The 27,182-nt window shown below is 45.9% G+C and overlaps 2 protein-coding genes across 2 annotated transcripts in view; both read right to left on the reverse strand.

Annotated features, from left to right (window-relative positions):
* The window catches only part of CDPF1 (cysteine rich DPF motif domain containing 1), a 29,005-nt gene extending 13,138 nt beyond the window's left edge, over nt 1–15,867 (reverse strand). Inside the window, exons 1-2 of the mRNA XM_087722237.1 lie at nt 15,735–15,867; nt 1,025–1,117 (exon numbers count right to left, since the gene is read on the reverse strand). Coding sequence (XP_087578363.1) covers nt 1,025–1,110 — 86 coding nt within the window. The 5' untranslated portion in view covers nt 1,111–1,117; nt 15,735–15,867. The remainder of the gene's footprint in view (nt 1–1,024; nt 1,118–15,734) is intronic.
* A 1,888-nt stretch (nt 15,868–17,755) lies between these two features.
* Nucleotides 17,756–26,058, reverse strand: PKDREJ (polycystin family receptor for egg jelly). Its single transcript, XM_014067245.2, has one exon. The coding sequence runs from the start codon at nt 26,018–26,020 to the stop codon at nt 18,413–18,415; it is 7,608 nt and encodes a 2,535-aa protein (XP_013922720.2). The 5' UTR covers nt 26,021–26,058; the 3' UTR covers nt 17,756–18,412.
* Between the last annotated feature and the right edge of the window lie 1,124 nt (nt 26,059–27,182).

The following is a 27,182-nucleotide window of genomic DNA, read 5'->3' on the forward strand; positions in this document are numbered from 1 at the left end:
CACTCAATATCTCAGGGGTTGCCACAAAGAAGAGGGGGTCAAGCTATTCTCCAAAGCACCTGAGGGTAGAACAAGAAGCAATGGGTGGAAACTAATCAAGGAAAGAAGCAACTTAGAACTAAGGAGAAATTTCCTGACAGTCAAAACAATTAACCAGTGCAACAACTTGCCTCCAGAAGTTGTGAATGCCCCAACACTGGAAGTCTTTAAGATGATGTTGGATAACCTCTGAAACGGTATAGGATTTCCTGCCTAGGCAGGGGGTTGGACTAGAAGACCTCCAAGGTCCCTTCCAACTCTGCTATTGCATCTCTTGTATCTAATGAACCACACAGACCAAGGGTGTCAAAATCAAGGCCCGCAGTGCCTCCTGCCAGTGAAAACAGAGCTCAGGAGAGCTGGGCGGGGCCCTCCTGGGCTCCGTTTTCAGCCACGACGGCCTCCTGCAGCCCTCCTCCGCCAGCGAAAACGGGCCCTGTTTTCACTGGCAGAGGGCTAGCAAAACAAACTAGAAACAAAACAAAAGGAGAAATCTTTCCCTCTTTTGTATCTGAGCATGCCAGAAGCAACCGGCATGCTCAGATACATGCCGGTTGCTTCTCCGGAAAGGAGAAAAGGAAAGACCGGGAAAAGAAGGAAAGATGGGAAGAGAGCAAGGAAGGAAAAATAAGGAACGTGGGGAAGGAAGGAAGGGAGGGAGGGAGGGAGGGAGGGAGGGAGGGAGGGAGGAAGGAAGGAAGGAAGGAAGGAAGGAAGGAAGGAAGGAAGGAAGGAAGGAAGGAAGGAAGGATTATAATCAGAGTGAGGAAGGATCGGAGGGAAATCCTGCCTTAGCACTTGGCCACCACAGGTAATGACCAAGAATGATCCAGAAAGGATGCTGCTTCACCCCCTTTCCCCTCTGCTGCTGTCCCTCCAGGGCTCTGCCTTTTGTGCAAGGATGACCCCTGGCGATCAGCTGTGTGGCTTTTCCACGAAACAGGTCCCGAGTAGTGAGAAAAGATGGGCAGGGCCATCTACTTACGTGACTGAGTAGGCATTGGGAGGTTTATGTCCATAGTAGCTGAAGGGGGCTGATAATCCACAGAGCTCACATTCAAAAGTCTCCATCCAGGCACTATTATGGGGAGTGGGAAAATAAAACAAAATTATATCTAAAGCAGTGCTTTTCAACCTTGACAACTTGAAGATGTCTGGACTTCAACTCCCAGAATTCCCCAGCCAGCGAATGCTGGCTGGGGAATTCTGGGAGTTGAAGTCCGGACATCTTCAAGTTGCCAAGGTTGAGAAACACTGATCTAAAGCAAGGCCTTCTAAATTTTTTTGTACTAAGTAAGGTAAAGGTTCCCCTTGCACATATGTGCTAGTCATTCCTGACTCTAGGGGGCAGTGCTCATCTCCGTTTCAAAGCCGAAGACATCTCCGTGGTCATGTGGCCGGCATGACTAAACGCCGAGGGCACACGGAACGCTGTTACCTTCCCACCAAAGCTGATTCCTATTTTTCTACTTGCATTTTTACGTGCTTTCGAACTGCTAGGTTGGCAGAAGCTGGGACAAGTAACGGGAGCTCACTCCGTTACGCGGCGCTAGGGATTCGAACCGCCGAACTGCCGACTTTTCTGATCGACAAGCTCAGCGTCTTAGGCACTGAGCCAACGCGTCCCCTTGTGCTAGGTAGCCTCTCTTTTTTTCTCAAACCCCCCGCCCCCCCCGACTTGATCGTGTTACAGAGGAAACCAGTCTATGCTCAAATACAGTTAGCAAAATATAGAAAAGAACGTTATACAGTAAAGATGCATCAAATTGGTAATAAGACAATACCCCTTTTTAAGGGAAGAATAACAGTGAGATTCATAGACTTTTTTGGATTACTTTGCTGACTGTCTAGGATCGAAGGAAAAGTTAAATTTCAATTAAAGGCTCGGCAAAAAACTAAAATTTCTTCCCTCCCGGCCCCCTCTGAAATCCATCCACCCCACATTAACAGCGCTTCTATAAAGTAGCGCCATCAATCTTGCCAACTTTAAGATGGATGGGCTTCAATTTCCAGAATTCCCCACCCAATCCTAAAGTTGCCATGGTTGAGAAACCCTGCTCTAAAGCATCACAGATGGGAGAAGGGGCAGAAGAGCCAAACTCCATGATGTCATCCTCTCCTGGGGCTCAGGCGAGAATATCCAAATATTCTGTCCATTGTTCATCCCAGGGATGTGCCACTGTCTTCGTACAGTTGAGTGCAGCAACTGCCAAGCACTTCTGAATGGTTTGCCCTGATAGATACACGCAGGGGTGGGATTCGACCGGTTCGCACTGGTTCGGGCGAACCGGTAGCTCTGACTATCAGCTGGGAGCGAATCAGTTCGATCCAACTTTGAAGGGGGCCCACGCGCCCACCCCTGCGCTATACTCCCCTATATATCCTATTCCGAAGCCCGGCTGATCGGCGCAGCAGAGTGGATTGCTGCGCGTCAGCGGTTTTCCTCGCCAAGTAATGTGGAAGATGGGTTTTCTGTAAACTGTGTGTGTCTGCCCGTGCGTGCTCAGCGAACCGGTTGTTAAACCGGTAGGATCCCACCCCTGGATACCCAGGCTGGTGCAGGACAGCATCAGTAGTTGAGCTGAAGGCTGCACCAATCTTATCCAGTACCATCCACCGACTTGGGCTGATCTCAAAAAGCTAAGCATATGTAAGAGAATTGGTAGAGATGTGGGGCGGAGTTAAACACTTCATCGTTTCAGTTAAGACTTGGTGGCTCAGTAGCTCATGGCTAAGATGCTGAGCTTGTCGATCAGAAAGGTCAGCAGTTCGGCGGTTCGAATCCCTAGCGCCGCATAACGGAGTGAGCTCCCGTTACTTGTCCCAGCTTCTGCCAACCTAGCAATTCGAAAGCACATGAAAAATGCAAGTAGAAAAATAGGGACCACCTTTGGTGAGAAGGTAACAGTGTTCTGTGCGCCTTCGGCGTTTAGTCATGCCGGCCACATGACCACAGAGACGTCTCCGGACAGCGCTGGCTCTTTGGCTTTGAAACGGAGATGAGCATTGGCCCCTAGAGTCCGGAACGACTAGCACATAAGCAAATATTTATCTTTACCTTTAACGACTCTAAGCTGATGATGTGCTTAACTTTGCCCCCAGCCCCAGCTCTGCCTGTCCTTCTCTACAGCATCTTGGATGGAAGATATTAAGACATTTTAAGATCATGAATATTTTGGAAGAAGGCAGACTAGCCGCTTCTGTGTGCTATCTAAAAGAAAACTTCATCGACATGCCACGAAGTCACCGATCACACCATGCTACACCCAACGCCGTATCTTTGTAGAAATGCCTGAGCAAAGATGGAATAAGCCAGATTTGTGGTTTGAAAGCAAGCACAATGGTGATTATAGGAGAAAGGGGGAGGAAATGTCTAGGGCGGTGTTTCTTAACCTTGGCAACTTGAAGATGTGTGGCCTTCATAGCTGGCTGGGGGATTCTGGGAGTTGAAGCCCACACATCTTCAAGCAGCCATGGTTGAGAAATACTCACCTAGAGATTAAGAGGCATAACCGATCTAATTCGTTTAATTATATTCATCTAATCTCAGCTCCAATAAAGCAGCCTTGAGGGGTTCCTTATATTCTTTTATTATATCTTAAAACCTGAAGGGTAGGCGAGCTAAGTTTTTATTAAGGCTGACGTGTAATGACCTGACTTCGGCTCCGGGTAAATGGATAACGCACAGTATGAGGTTTAAATTATGGATTTTATTTTTTTTAAGAACTCCTCTACCGTATCACATTTCTCTCACTGATAAAGCGGGGACAAGTATTTTGCTTGGATTTTCTGTTTTTTAATAGAACGGAACGCCCTCCAACTACAGGAGCACGGTAGAACAATATGTACTTGATAGTTAGCCTATGCAATCAGGGGTGGGTTTCAAAAATTTCAGCAACGGGTTCTCTGCCTGGTTGCTAGGTGGGTGTGGTCATGGTGGGCGTGGCCTAGTCGGCCTCCTGCACCATAGCAGGGTCCCCGTTTTCACCTTCCCCAGTCTCCGGAGGCCCATTTTCCCCCCTCCCCGAGCCTCCGCACTGGCCCTGCTCTTAACTTGCATCCAAAATGGGCCGCGGGGAGACTCCCGGGGCGGGGGGGGCGGGGCAGGGTGAGATGAGAGGGTCGGGATGGAATTTGGAGGTTCTCGGAACTAGCCATAATGTTAGCTATGGGTTCTCCCGAACCTGGGCAAACCCGTAGCAGCCCACCCTTGTATGCAATGTTCTGTGATATCTGGGGAGGCTTTCCACAAACAGTTAACCATGATTGGTAGGGAGGCTGAGGAGGTTTTATAGAGAAAACGGCTCACTGCTGAATTCATCCAACCAAGTCAAGTGCCCTTGAAGATTATCTGAAAGTAATCTGACAACCAGTCAGTTCTGTTCTGTGTTGGAGAAACAGAAGTCATGTTGGAGAAACAGAAGTCTATGTTTTTCAGGGCATGAAATGCTGTTGTTTCACAAATCAGGTTTACAAGCATTCTTCACCCATCAGATATTGGGGGGGGGGAGGGGAGAACAATATATACCATATTTTTCGGACTATAAGATGCCCTGGAGTATAAGACGCACCAAAGTTTTGAAGAGGCAAATAAAAATAAAAGTTTTTGAACTCTGCAGACCTCCCCAAAACAACCCGTTTTTCGCAAAAACGGGCCTGTTTTTTTTTTAAAGGGCATGAATAGCCTTTAGGAGGCTTGTAGAGTACTCTTGGGAGGCTTATAGAGTGCTCCTGGGGGCTGGAACAAAATTGAGCAAAAAATGGACCATTTTTCGCTCATTTCTCCCCCCCCCAGCCCCCAGGAACACTCAGGAAGCCTCCTAAAGGCTATGCAAGGCCATTTTGGTGAAGGGGCGGGGTTTCTGGAGGCAAAAAATGCTGTATTCGATGTATAAGATGCATCCAGATTTTCAGCCTCTTTTTTGAGGGGAAAGGGTGCGTCTTATACTCTGAAAAATACAGTATCTACAAGCCAAAGCTGGTTTGGTCCAGGAATTAAGATATTGGACTGGAACAGAGGTGGGTTGCTGCCAGTTCGGCTCGGTTCAGCCGAACCAGTGGTGGCCCAGAGCAGCTGAGAGCGATCCAATACAGTGGCTCTTTTGGCCCACCTGCCCACCTGCCCTCTGTACCTGTTTTTATGGCAAAAGGCAAATTGCGCATGCGTGCACAGCATGCGTCACCTCTGCGAGCCCTGACAATCAGCTGGTTGTCGCAGAAGCGGTAGATTGTGCATACGCGCATAGCATGCGTCAGGCGCACACGTGAACAGAACGTCCGTGCGCACAATCAGCAAACCAGTAGTGACGGTAAGTGCAACCCATCACCAAACTGGAAACTAGGAGACCATGAGTTCTAGTTAAATGGCTTTTAATGTTCTAATGTCTGAGAGACTCATGAAGATCCACAGAGATCTAAACAAGCCATGTTTAGCTTGAAGCAGTGTTTCTCAACCTAGGCAACTTTAAGATGTGTGGACTTCAACTCCCACAAAGGTTAGCTATGGAATTCTGGGAGTTGAAGTCCGTGGATGTTGGCTGGGGAATTCTGGGAGTTCAAGTCCATACTTTGGTTTAAAGAACCGCAGAAATAAAATTAGTCAGGGGGAAGGGACTTTCTCCCACAGAGCAGTTCCACTCCGGAGTACGGTAAATTATTTCTGTGGGTCTTTAACAGCTTAAGTAATTGAGCTATGATTAAGGGCAGACAAGCCTCAACAGACGATGCAGTCTCTGTCACGAGAAGATTTCCACTGCCACACCTTTTATTTAATCTTCCCAAATTATACTCCTACCAGCACTTATCTTCCTCCGCAGGGTATCCTTTCATAATTATTAAGGAAAATATTAATAATACTAGTATTTTCTGGATCGTAAGGAAGCATTCTGCTCGTGCTAGGGGCAAGTTTCCCTTATTACAAAAACTTAGTTCAGACATTCCATAAATCTTGAGTTACGTGGGTTATCAAAGCATCAAATGTGCAAGTAAAGAGGAACCCACTTGCAGCAGAGGTAGTGGATCAAACATCAATAATTGAGTTTAAGCAGGCTTGGGGTAATCACATCTTCATCCTCTGACAATTTAAAAATACATATTCAACTTGATGGACCACTAGCTCTTTTTCTGCCATCAATTTTCTGTTTCTTTCTGTGTTTACGGATCAGGTGAGGATTGCCTTATCTCCAGAAATAACTTCACCTTGCAAAAGCCAACGATCTGTGAAGGTAAGCAAGAGTATCGTGGTTTATCCTTTGCACTCGTGCAATGATCAAACCATGAATTTAAGGCTTCAAGGCAAGCAATGGGATGTTTTGGGCCTAAATTAGGCCCAAATTTCAGAGGTGACTGATAATATTTGAAAGGTAAAGCCACTTCGGAGTGAAAGGCAGACTGACGTATTTCTCAGGACAATATTTATGCAGCCACTGAGACTTCATGGACATCCAAAAAATCAAGATGGCAGCCACCACCTTGTGACTTTGATTTGCACTAAGTAGGGGTCGGCAACCTTAAACACTCAAAGAGCCACAAAGGTCCTAACCAGAAGCCCCCCATTCAATTCTGGAGCCAACCGGAAGTCCAGTTCCCGCACCCTAGAGTCTCCTCCTAACTCCTCCGAATCCTTTTTCCTCTACCTGTCCTAACCGAAAGCCCTATCAATTGTGGAGCCGACCAGAAAACCTGCCCCTTGCCATAAAGTCTCCTCCTGGCATGCCATATTTCTCCCCCCGCCAACCAGAAGCTCCTCTCAAAATTGTGGCGCTGACTGGCAACACAGAGCCGCAGCAGAGGGATAAAAGAGCCACATGCAGCTCCAGAGCCACAGATTGCTGCCCCCTGCACTAAGCAATCCACCAACTGGATGGATGGCAAGATACCCAGTCAATAGCATATAAACCCAGGACTCGTGGTTTCAGATCCCAGCGGCTTTTTAAAAAAAATGAATTCTTTTGAAAATATAATTGAAAAATGAGCAAATAAATAATTGAGCCACTAAAGGAAATTTACAAAGAAAGGGAAAGACAATCTACTGAAACTACTAAAGTCCTTTTGCCTCTTAACTGATTCCAGGATCCAGACCCACAAAAAAAAATTAACCCACTTGGATGGAAATCAGGGAAGATAAAGTCCAGCTCATCTAGACAGCTCCAGATGGAAGTGGGGTATCTCTAAGCAGCTTTTCTCCAAACTTAGCAACTTTAAGATGGGTGAACTACAATCAGAGGTGTTATTCAGCCAGTTCAGACAGGTTCAGGCAAGCCGGTAGCGGAAATTTTGAGTAGTTTGGAGAACCGGCAAATACCACCTCTGGCTGGCCCCGCCCTCATCGTTCCCTTGTTTTTTAGCTCAGCTGATTCACGCGGCAGAGATTTCTGTGCCTCAGCTGAGCTAAAAAAACCAGCTCAAATCATCGGTACTAACACCGAGGGTGGTCTTTGAGTACTATGTGCTCAAAGTGTGCATTAGGCATGTGTGCGCAAAAATGCGCACTCATAGAACCGGTAGGAAAGATTTGGAATCCCACCACTGACTACAACTCCCAGAATTCCCCAGCCAGCGGGGGGCTGCACATCTTTAAGTTGCTAACATTGAGAAACACACACACACACACATGTACATACAGAGAGAGACAGACAGAGACAGAAAGACAGACATAGAGAGATACATTCACAAACTCCATTTGAATGGATATTAACAAGGCCCCGATCAGAAATGATTCGCATTGGGATGAGAGACCAACAGGAAATCCTGCAAATTTGAGCAACCACTACCCTATTCAGGGTGGATAAAAATCGATGGATTTTTTTAAAATAAAAAAAAATCAGATTTTAAAAAAATTAAATCTAGATTTTTAAATTTTAAATCGGATTTTTTTTTCAATTTTTATCCAATTTATTTTAATAAAAGGCTTTTGGAGCAAAAAAAATCTAAAGATAATTTTCTATTTACGATACATTCATAAATTAGTTTATTCAGCATGAAATGGAGCTTCGTTATGCAGTACGAGGCTGTACATATTCCGCAATATCGGGACCGTCGGTGAGTCAACAGCGGGTCAGAGGAGGAGCCGCTGCGGGACAGAGATGACAGCTGCTCTTTAAAAATTATGATTTGAATCGAGTTGATGTAAATCAAGCCTTTTTCTACTAGTGATTTAAATCATGATTTATATCGACTTGATTTAAATCAAATCCACCCTCAAAATATGGAGCACAGGCATTCTGGGTCAAACGTGAGATCGTTTTTGTCCTGAATATACACTCCTGCTAAAAACAAGGCATTTTAGTGGGCAAGGGGTGAGATCCCTTGCAAAAGTTCATTTACTTCTGCATCATCATTGAAAAGCTGCTCCTTCTCCACCCTCCACCCACTTCCAATTTGCAGCGGAAGCGGAGTCCCGTCCCCCCCAATAAAACTCCCAAACTAGCCTTTCCTTGCTGGTACACACAACTGGAACTCTGTCCCCACTCAACCACTTTCCCCCTTTAATATGCTAGCTCAGGGGTGTCAAACTCAATTTCATTGAGAGCCGCATTAGGGCTGTGGCTGACCTGGAAGGGGGGGGCGGGTCTGGCTGACTGGGTGAGTGTGACCAGCTGGGTGGGCATGGCCAGCTTGACACCACTCCCCAAACTGCTGGCAGGTTTCCTCTTCGCGCTGGGTACACCAGGACGGCCCCTTTGAGCTGGATCTGACCACCTCACGGCCTGGATCCGGCCCGCGGGTCTTGAGTTTGACACCCCTGTGTTAGCTGATTGACTGGCAGCCTAGAAGGTGATTTCAAGGGAACGGACTCCAATAGTCAAAAACAGTGTAAAAATTGCTTTCAAAAGCAGGTTTTGATTGGCCAAGCTGCCCAAGCATTGGGAATACAAAGTGTAGCGGGTGGGCGAAGGGGAGGTACTCAAAAGAGGGGTAACAGATGCCAGCAAGTTAACTGCTATCTGTAAACACTCTGGACTTTGCAATGCACATAAAAACCAGATTAAACCTCCATCCCACCACTTTCTTTCTTTTTCATAGTTATTTTCCATTTTCATAACATATAAATCGTATGTATACTATTACATAGCCAACATCGTATTATACTATTAAATGTTTATATCAATTCAATTCATCTTACCATCAACTCCCCAAAAGAAAAAGAAATAAAACCAAATTATTGGCTCTTCTGCTCTCCATACATATATGTGTGTTCACTTTCTTCTCCCTCTCTCCTCCCCCTCCCTCCCTCCTTTCTTCTTTCTGTCCTCCTTCCCTTCTCTACTTCCCCTTTCTCTCTCCCCTTTCCATTCATTTCTCTCCTTCTCTTCCCACCTCCTACCCTCTCTCCTATCCCTCTGCTTCCCTTACTCTCTCCTTTCTTCTCTGTCCTCCTTCCTTCTCTACTTCCCCTTCCTCTCTCCTATTCCTCTCTCCCCTTTCCACTCATTTCTCTCCTCCTCTTCCCCACTCCTATCCCTCTCTCCTTCCCTTACTCTCTCCTTTCTTCTCTGTCCTCCTTCCTTCTCTCCTTCCCCTTCCTTTCTCCTACTCCTCTCTCCCCTTTCCACTCCTCATTTCTCTCCTCTTCCCCACTCCTAGCCCTCTCTCCTTCCCTTACTCTCTCCTTTCTTCTCTGTCCTCCTTCCCTTCTCTACTTCTCCTTCCTCTCTCCTACTCCTCTCTCCCCTTTCCACTCCTCATTTCTCTCCTCCTCTTCCCCACTCCTATCCCTCTCTCCTTCCCTTACTCTCTCCTTTCTTCTCTGTCCTCCTTCCTTCTCTACTTCCCCTTCTTCTCTCCTACTCCTCTCTCCCCTTTCCACTCATTTCTCTCCTCCTCTTCCCCACTCCTATCCCTCTCTCCTTCCCTTACTCTCTCCTTTCTTCTCTGTCCTCCTTCCCTTCTCTACTTCCCCTTCCTTTCTCCTACTCCTCTCTCCCCTTTCCACTCATTTCTCTCCTCCTCTTCCCCACTCCTATCCCTCTCTCCTTCCCTTACTCTCTCCTTTCTTCTCTGTCCTCCTTCCTTCTCTACTTCCCCTTCCTCTCTCCTACTCCTCTCTCCCCTTTCCACTCATTTCTCTCCTCCTCTTCCCCACTCCTATCCCTCTCTCCTTCCCTTACTCTCTCCTTTCTTCTCTGTCCTCCTTCCTTCTCTACTTCCCCTTCCTCTCTCCTACTCCTCTCTCCCCTTTCCACTCCTCATTTCTCTCCTCCTCCTCTTCCCCACTCCTACCCTCTCTCCTATCCCTCTCTCCTTCCCTTACCTCTCTCTTTTCTTCCCACTCTTCATCTCATTTGCTTGGTGTATTTCAGCTTCTGAGCAAGCTCCATTTTATGTTGATGGCATTTATAGTTCCTTTTCAATATACCTATTTTATTTTAAACATATAAAGTAAAAATAGACATTTGTGTTTTCTTTCTTGACCATACACGGCAGACATAACACTGGAAGCGGAATGAGGTCATCAATTCGTGCAGGGCCATTGGCAACAGGTCAGCTCCCTCTAAGACGACCCTGGAACTAGCCAGAGGTTATCAAACACTCCTATGGAGGTAATCCTCATTCGGCGTCTGCCTCGTTTTAACAAATATTTAGTTGCATCAGTGGTGAAATTTGACATTATGTATGTTGACGGAAGCAATGAGTGTTGCGGTGGCCTAGAGGTGGAGTTCTCGCCTCATGATCACGAGTTCGATTCTAGATAGCGGCAGATATTTCTCTCTCTGGGCACAATGAGCAAATATCAACTGCGAACTCTGCAGTGGAGACAGGAAGGGCATCCGGCCAGTAAACAGCCAGCTCCATTCAGTTGCCCCAACGTCCGATAAGAACCCACAGGCTAGGCCTCCTCCGAGTGCCGTCGACCGGACAATGCGGCTGGCGACCACTTGGGAGAGAGCTTTTTCTGTAGCTGCTCCGGTTCTGTGGAACGATCTACCAGCAGAGATCCGGACCCTTCCCACTCTCGTGGCCTTCCCAAAAGCCACCAAAACCTGGCTGTTTCGACAGGCCTGAGGTTGCTGATTTTTAAATCAGGTCCAACCCCCAGCTAAGCCAAATGTACGTTGTGTGTTTTTTAAACAGTGTGTGCTTCTTTCCCCTATGTGTTATTTTATTTTATTCGTATTTATAAGCCGCCCAGAATCCTCCGGGATTGGGCGGCATATAAGCTCATTAAATTGCGAATCGCGAATTGGGACTCCACCTCGATGTAGGGGATTACGGGGTTATTGAAAGACACACACACACACACACACACACACACGGCAGCAAGCTATTTTATGCACAAAAATGGAAGGACGCTTCCATCACCACAATGGACGAACAGATGCAAAAGTTGATGGGAGTTAGCAGGGTTGGCTAAACCAGTGTTTCTCAACCTTGGCAACTTGAAGATGACTGGACTTCAACTCCCAGAATTCCCCAGCCAGCGAATGCTGGCTGGGGAATTCTGGGAGTTGAAGTCCAGACATCTTCAAGTTGCCAAGGTTGAGAAACACTGGGCTAAACTATCTGCTTTGATCCCAGAAAAAAACGTAAGTGCTTTTGTTTCTACTTGGAAACCCCTTCTGGACTTTGTGCTTGAGGTGGGGAAACTTTGATTTTGGGTTTTACTGATCAGAAAGATTTGTTGTTATAGAAATGGCTATATTTTATTATTATTTGGAAGTAAAAAGTTAAGGTTTGACATTACTGTTTTATTCTACAGCACCAGAAGGAGGGAGTTGGAAGTCAGTGCCTTTTTTCCCCTTGTTTCTTTTTCTGCACTTCTCCTTTCCCCTTCCCCTCCCTTATTTTTCCTTCTATTTGTTTCCATATTTTTTGCATTTCATATTTTAAACTAATAAAAACTGTAAATTTGGGGAATCGCGAAGAAAAAGTTAAGTTTGCAACGAATCATCACATTTATAGCCTTCGCAGGTCTGCCAGGCAAAAGGGAGATCATAAGCACAGTGGCGGTTTCACTTAGCAACTAGTTCACTTAACAATCAAGCTACAAGTCCCAATTAAGGAGCCGAGGTGGTGCAGTGGTTAAATGCAGCACTGCAGGCTACTTCAGCTGACTGCAGTTCTGCAGTTCGGCTCTTCAAATCTCACCGGCTCAGGGTTGACTCAGCCTTCCATCCTTCCGAGGTGGGTAAAATGAGGACCCGGATTGTTGTTGGTGGCAATATGCTGACTCTGTAAACCGCTTAGAGAGGGCTGAAAGCCCTATGAAGCGGTATATAAGTCTAACTGCTATTGCTAATTGCAATTGCCAAACATATAAATGGCTGAGAAATATTCTTGCTCATCTGTGGGTGCTGCTGCCATCTAGAGGACAAACTCAGAAATGTTTGGCAAGAGAACATCTGCAAAGGGAGAAAAACAGGCTAGAAATGCTGGACCTCAAATGCAAAAAAGACTGCATGTTTTTAGAGACCATGCAAATATTTTAGGTAGGCTCCCCGCCCCCCTTGAGATCAGGCTGGCCCCTTCTCTGGAGGCTTTAAAAAGGTTATTAAAAAGGGAGGTTTTTCCACCAAAACATTGTCTATACCACTTCTGGTTCCTCTGGTCTTTTGTCTCCTACTTTGAGTTTTGCAGTTGGGACTTATGGCCTTAATTCCTTTGTGGCTTTTATCATAGCAACTTGTGAGCCATTGTCAAATCAATAAATAAACGGAGCTAAAATACTGATGCAGAGATAGCCTACTACCAGTTTTCTCTCTGTGCATGGATTTGTGTTTTTGTTTTGCAGAGAAGTGCAGATAGGCTGCCTAGCGGATGGCTTAGTACATGGCTGATCGATCAATGTCCCGGGCCATGAGGCAAAGGCATCACAGGCTGGCCACACCCATACCTGGTATAACGAAGGAGGGAAGTCCCAATACATCATGTGACGCTGCCGTGACATGAGTTTGACATCTTGGACTTCAACCAATGATGTTCACTTATTTCTTAAATTTTATTAATCAGAGTTCTATCCTATCACCATCAAAAAAACAAGCAAGCACAATTACAGTATATAGAAGTATTTTATAAATGTAATCTATATATATAAAAGCCAAATACCGCTCACTCATGACAAAATCTCCAGAACCGTAAAGTTTACAAACTTGAAATTTGGCATGCGTGTTCCTCTTGGCTTCTAGGTGCTCACTAAGAAAGGATTTTTCGAAATGGCCATCAGATCATTAGTATTTCTTATATAGTAATTAACACGCTCTGATGTTAAAGACTTCTACTCCCCCTTCCCACCTGAAAAGAGTTCTGTTCCAACTGCCAGTTGCCTTATATTAATGCGCTCTGATGCTATAGTTCTACTCCCCCTTCTCACCTGAAGAGCTCTGTTCCTACTGCCAGTTGCCTTATATTAATATGCTCTGATGCTAAAGAGTTCTGCTCCCCCTTTCCACCTGAAAAGAGCTCTGTTCCTACTGCCAGTTGCCTTATATTAATACGCTCTGATGCTAAAGAGTTCTGCTCCCCCTTCCCACCTGAAAAGAGCTCTGTTCCAACTGCCAATTGCCTTACATTAATACGCTCTGATGCTAAGGAGTTAGACATTCTATTCTCCCTCCTCACCCGAAAAGAACTCTGTTCCAAATGCCAGTTGCCTCACATTCCGTTACCTCAGTTCAAACTGGCAGATGTTCCACTCCTTCATTCAAGAGTGGTCTGGGTATTTCAGCAACCGAAGACAAGTCATTTGACTTCTATTCAATGTCCATTTTAATCACAGGGGAGCAAATGAGGAGTTGGCCACTATCTTGAAGTTTTGACACAATATCCCTGGTTCCCAAAATTAAAACAATTCTACGAGGAAAAGTCTATGTGACTTATAGTTTCGCTCTTAAAACTGAGCCTGAGAAGAGCCTCATCAAATAGACTGTGAAGGGGAAATTCCACATTGGCAAGGCCACCACTAACCAGGCCCTACTAAGTTGCTGCGCTGTTCTTCAGCCAAGATGGGGCACACAAAACCCTTTAGTAAGTTGACTGTCTGAATGTAAGAGGCATCTAAAGCAACACTGATCTTATATTTTATAAGGCCTTGGGAAGGCCACACTTAGAATACTGCATCTAGTTTTGGTCACCACGATGTAGAAAAGACGTGGAAACTCTAGAAAGAGTGCAGAGAAGAACAACAAGGATGATTAGGGGACTGGAGACTAAAACATATGAGGAACGGTTGCAGGAACTGGGTATGTCTAGTTTAATGAAAACAAGGGCTAGGGAGACATGATAGCAGTCTTCCAATATCTCAGGGGCTGCCACAAAGAAGAGGGAGTCAAACTATTTTCCAAGGCACCTGAGGGTAGAACAAGAAGCAATGGGTGGAAACTAATCAAGGAGAGAAGCAACCTAGAACTGAGGACATTTCCTGACAGTCAGAACAATTCATCAGTGGAACAACTTGACTCCAGAAGTTGTGGGACTTTCATCACTGGAAGTTTTTCAGAAGAGATTGGATAACCATTTGTCTGAAGTGATATAGCAATAGCAATAGCAGTTAGACTTATATACCGCTTCATAGGGCTTTCAGCCCTCTCTAAGCGGTTTACAGAGTCAGCATATCGCCCCCACAGTCTGGGTCCTCATTTCACCCACCTCAGAAGGATGGAAGGCTGAGTCAACCTTGAGCCAGTGAGATTTGAACAGCCGAACTGTAGAACTACAGTCAGCTGAAGTAGCCTGCAGTGCTACATTTAACCACTGCGCCACCTTGGCTCTGTATAGGGCTGTGATGGCAAACCTCTGGCATGTATGCCACAGGTGGCACGCAGGGCCCTCTCTGCAGGCACACAAACTGTCTCCCCAGCTCAGTTCCACCATGCATGCACGCGTGCCCTCCTGACAGCCAGCTGATTTTTGGGTCTCTCCTGTGCATGCATGCGTGGGGGGGGGAAGTGCATGCGGGAAATGCATGTGCATGCACCAGGGGGGGGAGAGCGGTTATGCACAAATGCATGGGACGGGGTAGCGTGGGGAGGGCAGCACCACCCCCCCCCATTGTTGGGTCCCAGGAGGCTGCAGGGAGGCCTGCTAGGCCCAAAATAGGGCACGCGGGGGTAGTGTTGCGCGTGCATTGCATTATGGGTGCAGGCATACGTGAGGTCAAAAACTTTCACCATCCCTGATATAGGGTTTCCTGCCTAAGCAGGGGGTTGGACTAGAAGACCTCCAAAGGTCCCTTCCAACTCTGCTATTCTGTTCTGATCTTGAAAGTCCAAAGAAAGTCCCCCCCCCTTCACCGCAACTCTTTTTAAAACAACTTCGCTTGGTGTATTAGGGGTGTATAAATTGGTAACTAGGTGGCTAAGACCCTGAGCTTGTCCACCAGAGAGGTCGGCAGTTCAGCAGGTTCGAATCCCTATGGGTACAGGTCTCCTGCGTGAGCAGGGGGTTGGACTAGATGACCTCCAAGGTCCCTTCCAACTCTGTTACTGTTTACGTTACTAAACTGCAGGCACCGCCCCCTCCCCTCCCAAGATGGCAATGCCCAGCTTCGTTTATTTCAAGGCTGCATTTTTCCTCCTTTCCTCCTCGAGGGTAAATCTCTGGCATGATAAAACCACCGGCTTTTCGGCTGCAGGAGGCAACCGAGCCCCTCTGCGTTGCAAGGGCCTAAATGCTGGAAGCCCTGCCCGGATTCAGCCTGGCCTGCATTTCCTTAAAGGGACCCCCCCCCCGCCACTTCGCTGCCTTCCACGGGAACGTACCTGGCCGCTTAAGTTCACACGTGTAACACGCGCGTAACGTTCGAGCTCGACGGGGGGGGGGAGGAGGAGGAGGGGAGGGGCTCTCGAGCAGCACCTTCCTGTTTCCTAGCCACGCCCCACGGCGATGACGCTGCGTGTTCGGCTGCGTTGCTCCGCCCTTTTGTTAAAGGAGCAGTAGAACGCTTTGCAGACTGGAGAATTCTGGGAGTTGAAGTCCGTCAGGCTTAAAGTTGCCAAGGTTGGAGACCCGTTTTGAGGAACACGGAGATGGGCGGGGTGAGGGAGTCGCTACACACACACACACACACACACACACACACACACACACACACACACAGAGAGAGAGAGAGAGAGAGAGAGAGAGAGAGAGAGAGAGAGAGAGAGAGAGAGAGAGAGACAATGATGAGCAATTAAACAGACTTGCTGGCAGGAAATCCCGTGCAAATCAATTTTGGTTGTGCTGTCCCAACAGTATATAAGAGCTGTCTTCTTTAAGAAACTACCTCATGTGAGAAATGTAACATCGAAGGGAACATTGGTTGCTCCATAAATTCAGGGGATAAGGGAAGACTCCTCTACCTGCCGACTCACTTCAACCGAGGGCCCCTTGTCCACCTGCTGAGACACCCCCACCCCACCCCTGAGGGAGCAGCACCGGGCGGAGGAGGGCTGAACCTGCGGAGGTTTCCTCAGATGGAAGACCATCAGGTAATCCCAAGACAGGAGGGATGGGGGAGCACTGGAAACTTGGAAAAGAATTGATAGCAATAGCAATAGCAGTTAGACTTATATACCGCTTCATGGGGCTTTCAGCCCTCTCTAAGCGGTTTACAGAGTCAGCCTATTGCCCCCAACAACAATCCGGGTCCTCATTTTACTCACCTCGGAAGGATGGAAGGCTGAGTCAACCCTGAGCCGGTGAGATTTGAACAGCCGAACTGCAGTCAGCTGAAGTAGCCTGCAGTGCTGCATTTAACCACTGCGCCACCTCGGCTCTTATGATGAAGTGCGCTGTGGAAAGCTATGTCCACTGTGCTGGCAAGAAGATTTGTAGGGATGGGTCAGAGTATCTTCTGAGCGAGGCTTCCCAAGAGCATGAAGCAAACTCCTTGTCCCAACCAAAAACACCCATTTATTAATTAACAGTGAATTCTGCTCATTCGCATCCAGCAAAGTCTTTCAAGGGAGGATTTTCAGTCACAGACCTTATCTGGCTTGGAGAGCTGCCAGGCCGATATCTGCAAAACCTGGCAAGGAGTCTCGGAGAGTCACGAACCAATTAAGCGAACTAATTGTCTCCTGCAAACTCCACTCCCCTTTCGCTCCTCTTTTATTTCCTCTGGGAAGGGCCATTCATCGTACACTTGTAGCCTTACTCCCAAGTCAGGCCCTGTATCTTTAGCTGTTCCCTTCCTCTGGCAACTCTGTGCATGCGCACACTGGGAACAGACTCCAGCTGTTCATCTTTAAGGGGCGTACATAAGCGCGCCATCGTGCCTACCATCCCTGTCCTACATTCCCCATTTATTCGTACCCATTTCATTCATACTCATGTTTATTCTTATACCTATTATCTTGTAAATGATTGACAAATCAAATAAATAAAATAAAAATAAATACATCTGCCTCACTGATGTCTGACTCTGAAGGCAGCTGATAACTGTCAGAGGGCCCTGGCCCCCTCTCTGCCTCCGACACAGAGCCCTCATCAGAGCCTTCGCCAGACTCCAGGACTGGCCCATGTTCCTCCCCAACCTCCTCACTGTCCGAATCTGCTGCCAACTTTGCTGGCTGCTGGCAGGCCACGACATAGTGTGAGAAAATGACATTTTTTTTATTATGTATGTGCACGCACACAAACACACATATGGTCGTAAGTGTGAAAATGGCCATAAGTCATTTTTCCCAGTGCCATTGTAACTTCAAATGTTCACTAAACAAGAGGGACCTGTACACACCTGTGCACGCACACTTGTACACTGTTATTATTTATTATTTATTATCCAGCTTTTGGACACCCCTAATGGATGCCAACACTTTATTGTGCCAATTCCTAAGGCAGAACATGGGATAACAGTTTTGAAAATGTTAAGGATGAAAACAGAACAATCAAAGCGACTTAAAATATTCTTTAATCTTGACGGTGATCGTTCTTGGGCAGGTAAGGTGCTCTAACGTTTATGAAATTCCCTCTGATACCTTTTTTTTAAAAAAAATGATCAATGTTTCTTGCATTAGTTTGACTTTTAGGTTTCGATTCTTCCTCTCCAAGAAAGATGCTTGAGACAGCAGTTCAGCCACTGGCTTTCGTTGAAAATGTCAACCAATGCTGCAGTTTGAAAAATTAAGGAATAAGAAAGGAGCTTGCATTAAAAAAAGGCTCTCTGATATAAATACAGAGGTTTTAGAATAGTTACATAAAAGTCTTGGTCCCAATCATTTTTGCTTCTTCATAACCGAGAGGATAAAAGGTCGGCAGGCATGAAAATGGAAGAAATCAGAATATTCATTTTTCATCCCGATTGGCTGTATGTATGCTTGCCAATAATGAAAGAATAATTATTCCAAAAATTGTACTGTGAATAACCAAAGAGACTCCAGCCTGAGGCTAATGCCTGGAAAAAAGGGATTTTAGAAATCCGAGTCCTGATTTTCTTCTCTTTTTTTGAAACCAGCACTCAAATGACAAGATACACCATTTTCTTCCCATTTATTTTCCTGGCTTTGAGTCCAAGGTGATGCATGCTTTTCCTCTCCGGAATCCCAAAAAGCACCCGATTAAAGAGTTCCGTATCGGTCGTTGATACCGGCCTGAAAGTGATGAAAGCCCAAATTCGGTGGATTTTATGGAAGAGAAAATTAACCACCTCGGCTTCATCGGAAGGCTCTTCGTAAACCGGCTGCTTCATGTCCTCGTAGGCCGACATAATCACCGCTTGGAATAAATTGATCAAAACGCAAATCATCACCATCATGAAGGAGGCCAGGAAGAGCCCCCCCAGAGCACGGTTGGATCTGAAAGCCGTGTCTTTAAAGGCTGAAACACAGTAAGAGAAGACGGTCTGTGCCGAATGGGTCATCGTGTTGTAGTTCCATTCGTACTGGCCAAAGACGAGGTAGCCAAAGGCCATGTAGACGAAGAAGTAGACGGCCACCACTAAGGCCATGGAGCAGATACCTGGCAGGGCGGCTAGAATGGACCTCTGGGCCAGGCGCACGTCGTAAAAGAAACGAGAGTACCTGAGAGTTTTCAGGACGATCAGAAAGGCCAAAAACCCGAGAGTGATCCTCAACGTTTTATCGACTAGAGAAACTTTGTGGAAGGGGATGTATTGGTTCGGTTGACGGAGATAGAGCTCGATAAGGCTGGAAGCCAGCTTGAACTTGAATGCAAGTTGCAGGAGGAAGAAACAACACACCGCCTTTATGCCGAAGTTAATTAAATTGGAAACATTTTTTAGGTAGTTGAGTCTCTGCTGCTCCACTACGCAAAACTCGTCAATGATGTAAAAAACTAGCATGTAGCCTACCAGGATGAAAACAAACTTCTCCCTTTGGTCCAGCTGCTTGAAAATGGGGAGTCTATAGGAGTGGATCCACAAAGTTGCATTAATAGGGCCTAAGTAAGAAAGTTCGAAGATCACCGATATGCTGCAAAATAGGTCCGTATCAAAATTAAAAGTTGTCATCTCAACTATTAGCGCCCAAGTATTCTCATCCAGCCAGTTGTTTTCTTCCAAAGATGCCAGTCTTTTCATTGATTCGGAGACTGTCTCCTTGGGGTAAAAATTGAACATATACCCTCCCGCTTTGTACACATTTCGCTCTCCATAGGAATTGTATCCCCAGGCATCTCTGGCATTGTGGTAGGTAAAGCCTGTGAAATTACCCGAAGGATTCGCCATGGATTCATTAACGGGGTTCTTCCATGACCCGAGATAGTTCCTGCGATCCGCTTCGTCGACGCCATATTTGTGAAGACAGTGGCTTTTACTAATCACAAATTTATTTACAAAACTGCGTGGATAGAAGCATTCTTTCTCACTACGCTTTGCTCTTATCTGCCGCATTTTGGGTAAACCCAGGATCTTGGACCAGGTGTCCGGGAGAAAGGTCGGCTTCACGGGGTTGTGAATCAGTTCCAAAAAGACCTCTCTCAACCAGGGATAAATCTCCTTTATTTTGCTGACTTCAAAAAGCCCCTCCGACAATTTTGACTTCATATCTTGATTGTAGTAAAAACTCGTGGTGTTTTCCATGGAGTAGGCAATGTTCAAGATGAGGATTAAGAAGATGAAGTGGCATAGGACGTCCTTCAGGAAAACGAAGGCTTGATGTCGGATCTTCCCCCTTTTCTTAAAAATGGTGATCTCGTCTTCTTCCAGGGGCTGGTACTGCTTGCTGCCTCTCATTCTCACGAGATCGTAATGCAGTTCTCGCATGTCGTCAGCGTTCATGCTGGGTTCGTTCAGTTTAATCTCCAGGAAAGTTTCCTTGATCGACCACGGGATGTTTTCACAGGAATTGGAATGAAGCGATTTGAGGGCAGAAAAAAACAGGATGTTCAGTGTCTGAAGGAAGAACATGCTGACAAGCAGTGAGACGGCAGACGCCACGAGCCATTCTAAAGAGGTTTTGTAGTCCTGGGATGTGCTATATAATATGATAGAAAAAGAGGATGTGGCAGAAATAACCAAGACCAACATCCATGAAGCATACTTGTTCCACCAAGATATGATCTGGGGCCTTTTGAAGAAAAGCATGCTGGGAGTATTGAGTGGCCTCGTTTGCTGCTCTGCCTCCTTCTCCATGGAATTATTGTTAAAATTGATGTTGGCATGGCCAACGTCCGAAGCTTCTTCCTCCGTTGAAATTATATTGGCATCCCCCTCTGGAATCGTGCAGTTGTAGCGGGTTTTTACTCTCTGCCGCCACCTAATATGCTTCTGTTGTGCCAGGTTTTGGGAATCGGAGGCAGCGGCAAAGCCGCCGTCTTGAAAGCCAGGCCCTGGGGATTTTGAAGCAGTCTCCTGAAGGTAACATTTCTGCAAGAGTTCTTTCCAGTTCCTCAGATTTCCAGTCGTTAAATGAGAACACACTTTTTGCTGAGTTTCCGGGATCTTCTGGTCAGAGGGCTCTTTCTGTGCATATTTAAACAGAGCTGTTATGATCATCTGCAAAGGGAATGAAATGAAAGCGCTCTGAATGCCAATTATTAGAAGCCTGAGATACTGCAAATGTCCTGCATACATCTGCTGATCCACATCATCCTTGAAGAACATCATGTTGATTAGCAAAATGCAGAAGAGGGTGGCTAAGCAGCACGACAGCCTTTGAAGCCTGTTGAAAGAACCAGTGCACACGTGGGCAAAAGGGGAGAACCATAAGTGATTGTCTGCAAGGTCCTTGGCGAAGCAGATGAGGAAAAAATCCATTTTGTTTAAAGCAGCCGAGGGCTGGACCACAACAAACACCCTCTCAATCAGGCCGTTGTCTTTATCCAGAGCAAGCCATTTTCGGCATATGAACACCCAAGACTGCTTGGTGTACATATTTTCCACCTTGACTCTACTCAGGAACCAGCTAGGGGAAGAACCGGCGTTATCGTGCCAAGCTTGAAGGCAATAGATGTCTCCCAGGTCATTCTTAGAAGTCAGGAGAAAGGTATTGATGGAGCCACGGAGGAAAGCTACGTGTTCAGGGTGGCTCAAGCGATGGACGTCACTGATCGCTTGGTCCCCTATCAATTGGATGAAAACGGCGGCTGTCGTTCCTGCCCCGATGCGGCTGCCTGTATAGACGGTGACCAGGTAGCAAACTTTATCAAAGGGATCGTTGTCAGGCAAGACAATGGTATGGGCTCTGCTTTCTACATCAGCCCTATCTTTTCTCATTGCCCAAATAGCCAACAGGATATAGGTAAGAAAAATGAAACCGACGGTCAAGATGATCACTGGGTTCCTCTGGATTTGAGCCAACTGGATCTTTCTCATCTCTATCGGATCAGGATAGACTGCCACCTTCCCTGCTAAAAATGTGACGTTTCCCAGGGAGGGTCTTCCTGTTGGTGGGTCGACAGTCCTCGCCGTGCGCCTTTTGCCCGCACAGACGCAGTGTAGCTTTCGCCATGTAGTCTGAGGTCCGAGATGACACTGATCTTGTCTCCAAAGTGTTTGGGCATCATCCAGATACAAGCAGTCGGCGGTAAACAGCATGAGGCCAAGTCTCTGTGAGTTGTGGTCCTCCGGAAACTGGTTGGATTGGAAAACAATAGAAATGTTTTGCTTTTCAGCTGTGCTGCCTCGGAATATGGATTTGAGTAACGTCTGTGAAAGGCAAAAGATGTAAGGCCTCTGAAATACACAGTCATCACCTGTGGAATTCTTTGTCTTCGGGATCACTGGCTTATTGTGGGAAACATTAAAAATAGCTATGGGAGGATGACTAAGCTTGAGACCCACATATATAAAAACCTGGAAAGTAAACTTTGGTTTTGTCACTACCTGGATTAAGATGTCTTTGGAATTTCTACAGACTTCAAAACTGAATCCTCCAGATGCTGCAGGGAAGTTTTGGCTGCGCTCCACCACCATCTCAAATACAGCTGCCTTTTCCTCATTTCTGGTCAGGATCATTTCAGCCACATCGGGCATGATTTCAATCACATCACCATTAGATTTAATTCCCGCCATTTTGAACCCTGCCACCCTTGTGCTTATATTGTCCAAAGATGGCAACCCAAAAAATGGATTGTTGTCAAAGTCATAAACTACCGTAGAAATTACTGTATCGTCGGGCAACTGGTCATATTCCACCTGCTTCATTTTGGGATAGAAACGGTTTTGGCAGTCTCTTCTCTTAGCAAAACTTTCAGAAATATCCTGCTTTTCTTCTTTCCTTAATGTGATGGTCCAGTCATCAGCTCCTATGATGGTTTCATGTTCTCCTAGGACTTTGCCTTCTAAAAGGAGGTCTGTTAAAATTTGAGTGACAGACATGGTTTCCTCAGCCATGATTCTGTGGCTTTGTGGGTTTTTTAACAAGGAAGCTTTCAGGACTTTGGATAACCCCGCAAGAATAGCAGTTCCAAGATCACAGATTTCCTTAAAACCTCCATTTTCTCTGTTATGTCTTCTCAACCCATCAGTCACATCCTTGAGCTTTTGGACTACAAGAAGCTGTGATTTCCTGTTGATTTCCCCAATTTCTTGGGTTATCTGCAAAATACTTGAGATCACATGATTTGCCTCCATTATATTTGTTGTCGGGATCCCAGCCAAATGATTTAAAAGAATTTCACGCAATTTGGTCTTAGAGGAGTGGAGTCTTGGAAGCACTTCTAGGTCATTTAAGGCAGAAGCCACCATGTGGACAAAATATCCCGCACTAAAATAATTCCCACGGTTGAGAAAATATATGATGGGAGCTGAAGTTCCACCGGTTAGTTTATGCAATTCCTTTAACACAGCCTCTGGTTCCTTGACTTTCAGTAGGCTGTGCACTGTGGTGGGTAGTGTCATTTGGGAATAAGCACCAAGACCATCATATACTTGGACATGTAAGTTCAAGAGATATTGCTTAGCAGATGCACCTACGGGTAAAAAAGATGGCGGACTTTTGGATTGATCACCAAAATAGACAATAGCGCCCAAGGTACTGTTTCCTCTAATAGGCATTTCCATTGAATCCAATGCCACTTTGACCTTATAGGTAAGAGGCAAATGTTGATCTCTAAAGCCGCTGCAGTGAACAGAGAATTTTGTTAGAAATGCTATTCCTGTGGGAGGATTAAGGCTGCACTTTCCAAGTGCTGGAGGTATATTTATAACAAATGAATAGTTATAGAGCAATGGTTCGTGTCCCTCCAGGCCTACTTTTAATACAAGCCTAAAGGAGAATTCTGCCATATGCATCAAACCCAAGGGTTTCACACAGAGGTATGGATTAGTTCTCCCTGTTGACGTTCGGGTGGCCCAATCAAATTGGAGCTCCGAGGAATTTCCTGAAAAAAGTGACCAGTGAAACCAAGGCCTATCAAACGTTCTGCAGTTTAGGCATTTGCCAAATAGGCAAAATCTTTCTGTGGGGATCACGAATCTTTTGCAGTTCTCAATACAGGTGAGGTTCAGGACTAGCCAAGCATCAGGCTTCACCTGGATCCTTTGTTCAGCCTGGGCCTGTCTCCTTCCTTTATGAACCACCAGAAGGAAATAGTATGTGGCATTTTCTTGAAGTGTTCTAGGTAGAACTGTTTGCAGTGGCTCGGAAGAAGCTGTCCATCTCAAATCTGCCTGATGTTGACGACACTTGCCAGTCTCGCTCAAAGTCATGGAAATGTAATCTTCCTTTTGTTTGGAGCAGTACCAAGTGAAGGTGAGGCCTTCAAAAGGTTGGGGGGCATCTGGATCAGAAGAGGCAGATCCATCCAGAATCCACTGGTCGGAAAATCTAACCGTCTGCAAATCACCTCCAGCGATGACCGCCCAGAGTCTGTTGAGCCTAATCCTGACAAACACAGAATCAGAGGCCTCAGCTTTCTCTAAAGTGTCCATTGTGATTAATGTTACGGTCAAATTGAATAAATACAAGCCTTCATTTAGGCTCTCAGCAGGAATGTTTAAGTGTAAAAGATCTTTTTTCCCAACTGCAGGAGGGTTCAAAGGTTTTGACCAGTCTGGACCAGTCTTCATATCTGGAACTTTATAGATTCTCCAAGTTATATGTGTTTGCCTTGGTTCTGGACAATTCACCTCAAAATCAGCTGAGAGAATGAACGAGATGTTTTTACTATAATTTAAAACAGGATTAGTATAATGAGATTCCTGGATTTTTACTCTTTTCAGGAAACAAAATCTTTGAAGGCAATCCACTGTAGACTTCAGGACCTTTGAGGTATAAGTACCGACTTTGGTTTCCAAAATGAAACATCTTTGGCCGATTTGTGTGCAATTGACTGGCGCTATGAAGCCTGCGTATAAAGCAGGGTTGAACGGAAGATCAGATATAAAACGGGCCGCGTTTTTGACACGATCTCTGTAACTGTAAGTAGCATTCCAGGGAAGATCTTCCTTCTCTACACCCAAGCATTGTAGGTTGAAGGCCCACTTGTGCTGGAGTAATGGATTCTGCAGCGGAATAAACCAAGCAATATAGGCCAAACTTGGCACAAATGAAGGGCCGCTGTTGAAAATGTGGATTTCTACATCTTTCCCTGAATCAGACTTCAAATGGACTCCTTTTCTGTTAAGATACATATGGATGCCGAACCTGTACCAGCACCGGTGGACAAATTCAATGGCGATCAAGTAAGAGAGACTTTGCTGTTGATAAAAAAGGTAGTACGTGCGGGAAGGGATGTGCAAGCCACTGGAAGAGCCTTTGATATGATAGAAGAAACCCCATCTGTGGGTAAAAAAATAGGCGTCTGCCTTGGTTTTCCGCATGTTGACAGCAAGATAAGCGAGAGGATGATTCCTGGTCTTCAGACCTAAAATGGCACCTGAGAAATCTAATGCCCCACTCAAATCCCCAGATTCTGCCTCTTCAAGAACCAAAGCGAAACGAGCCACAACATTGTTCCTGAAAGATGGTGGACTAGGAGCAATGGAGTAATTGTTGCGTAAAGCATATGGATTGTATGTGGTAGACCAGAATTGACTATTGTGAGCATCCACCAGGCTGTAGGTCTTTCGTTGGGAGTTGACCGAGGAGACATTCCAGAATAGACGGATAGTTCTATGAGGGATGCGGAGTAATTTGGAATGGGCGCTGTAAAGATGTAATATGACGGGTTCCACCTGCACGTCCAAGCTAGGCCTGACCAAAGGCCCTTGCTTGACATGGAAGGAAGGAAGGCACAGTCCTTGGTGGGTGTAGTGCACCATCTGACAATGCCTGAAACAGGAGGAACACCTGTGGGGCAGCCAACCATCACGGTAGTGATTACACAGTGAAGAATATGGATGATGGCTGATGGGAAGGAAAAGAGCTCGGGGGCCACCTGATCTATAACTGTAACGATGGCGCCATCTTGTTTTATCAAGGCATGAACAGCAGCTTAGCTGCATTTGTTTCCAGTCAGGTTTGGGGAAGGTGGATGGCCAAAGCAGGAACAAGGAGACATCTTGGCATTGCAACTTAATTCTCAGATGTTGACGAAGACGACAAAGCACACTGCAGGAATAGGAAACACCCTGGATTGTGATATCGGCGGAGGTTGGAGAAGGACGGATGTCATGTTCTTCAAAGACTAGTTCCAGCGCCACATGTCCTGAGCACAGAAGCATGGTATGCCTCAAGATGGATCTCCAAACCCAACAATGCTGTAGAGAAAACCCATCCCTTAGTTGCTTCCAAGTTCTTGAAAGAAACTCTACAACTCTGAATGAACCATCCTCACAGTTAGTGTCCCATGAGGATGAGGTTTGGGGTTTGTCTTCTCCTGGCCTATAGGTGTGGTTAGATGTCATCAGTGATGGGGGCAGGCATAAAGAAAGGGGTATGATGACTGCCCATGGGAAACAAACCTTAAACATGAAGAAGAAATGCATCTGGAAAGGTTTGGGTCAACAGCCTTAACTGCTGTAGATGGAATGACTTCAAGGGTTCTAGAACTTTCTGCAACTGGGCAACCTCTGTTGGAGTTCTGTTGGGTTGTAATTTTTGATTTTTTTTTTATTTTATTTAGCATTTATAGGCCGCCCTTTTCCCTGAGGGGACTCAGGGCGGCTTACAATAGTAAGGGAAGGGGAGTGAAAGACAAAATACAGAAAAAAAAAAGTGAGATAACTAAAAGGTACTAAAACACAACATTCACTCAGCATTCGGGAGGGGCAAGAAAATTTATCCCCAGGCCTGACGGGCTAGCCAGATCTGACCACCCTTTGATTATGTTGCTCTTATGTCAATGTTTCTCAACCCCTTTAAGATGTGTGGACTTAAAAATGCTGGCTGGAGAATTCTGGGAGTTGAAGTCCACATACCTTAAAGTGGCCAAGATGGAGAAACACTGCTCTAAGTGGCAGAAATTCTTCAGGAACTGGGGCAGTTTTTACCAATGTGCTGAGAAACAGTCACAATAATGTTTTATTGTTGAAAAAATTATTATTATTATTATCATCCACATCCACATCATCATCATCATGCGCTTTACGTCAGTAAGTTAGATTATGATGATATTTTAAGAATACCTACTGTACATTCGATACTCACTGGCTGAAAGTTGACTCAGCCTTCCATCCTTCCGAAGTCGGTAAAATCAGGACCCAGATTGTTGAGGGCAATATGCAGACTCTATAAACTGCTTAAAGAGGGGTATAAAGCAGGTGTGAAATCCAGCAGGTTCTGGAGAACCAGTAGTGGAAATTTTGAGTACTTCGGAGAACCAGTAGAGGAAATTCTGAGTAGTTCAGAGAACCGACAACCACCAAGCCACACCCACCAAGCCAC

Source organism: Thamnophis sirtalis, unplaced genomic scaffold, assembly GCF_051295495.1.
Source record: "Thamnophis sirtalis isolate CommonGarterSnake01/CBP01778 unplaced genomic scaffold, rThaSir2_p1.2 scaffold_9, whole genome shotgun sequence".
Classification (NCBI taxonomy): Eukaryota; Metazoa; Chordata; class Lepidosauria; order Squamata; family Natricidae; genus Thamnophis; species Thamnophis sirtalis.

What these genes read in the sequence shown, in the direction of transcription:
- PKDREJ (XM_014067245.2), bottom strand. Translation starts at nt 26,020, where the DNA reads ATGCTTCTGTGCTCAGGACATGTGGCGCTGGAACTAGTCTTTGAAGAA.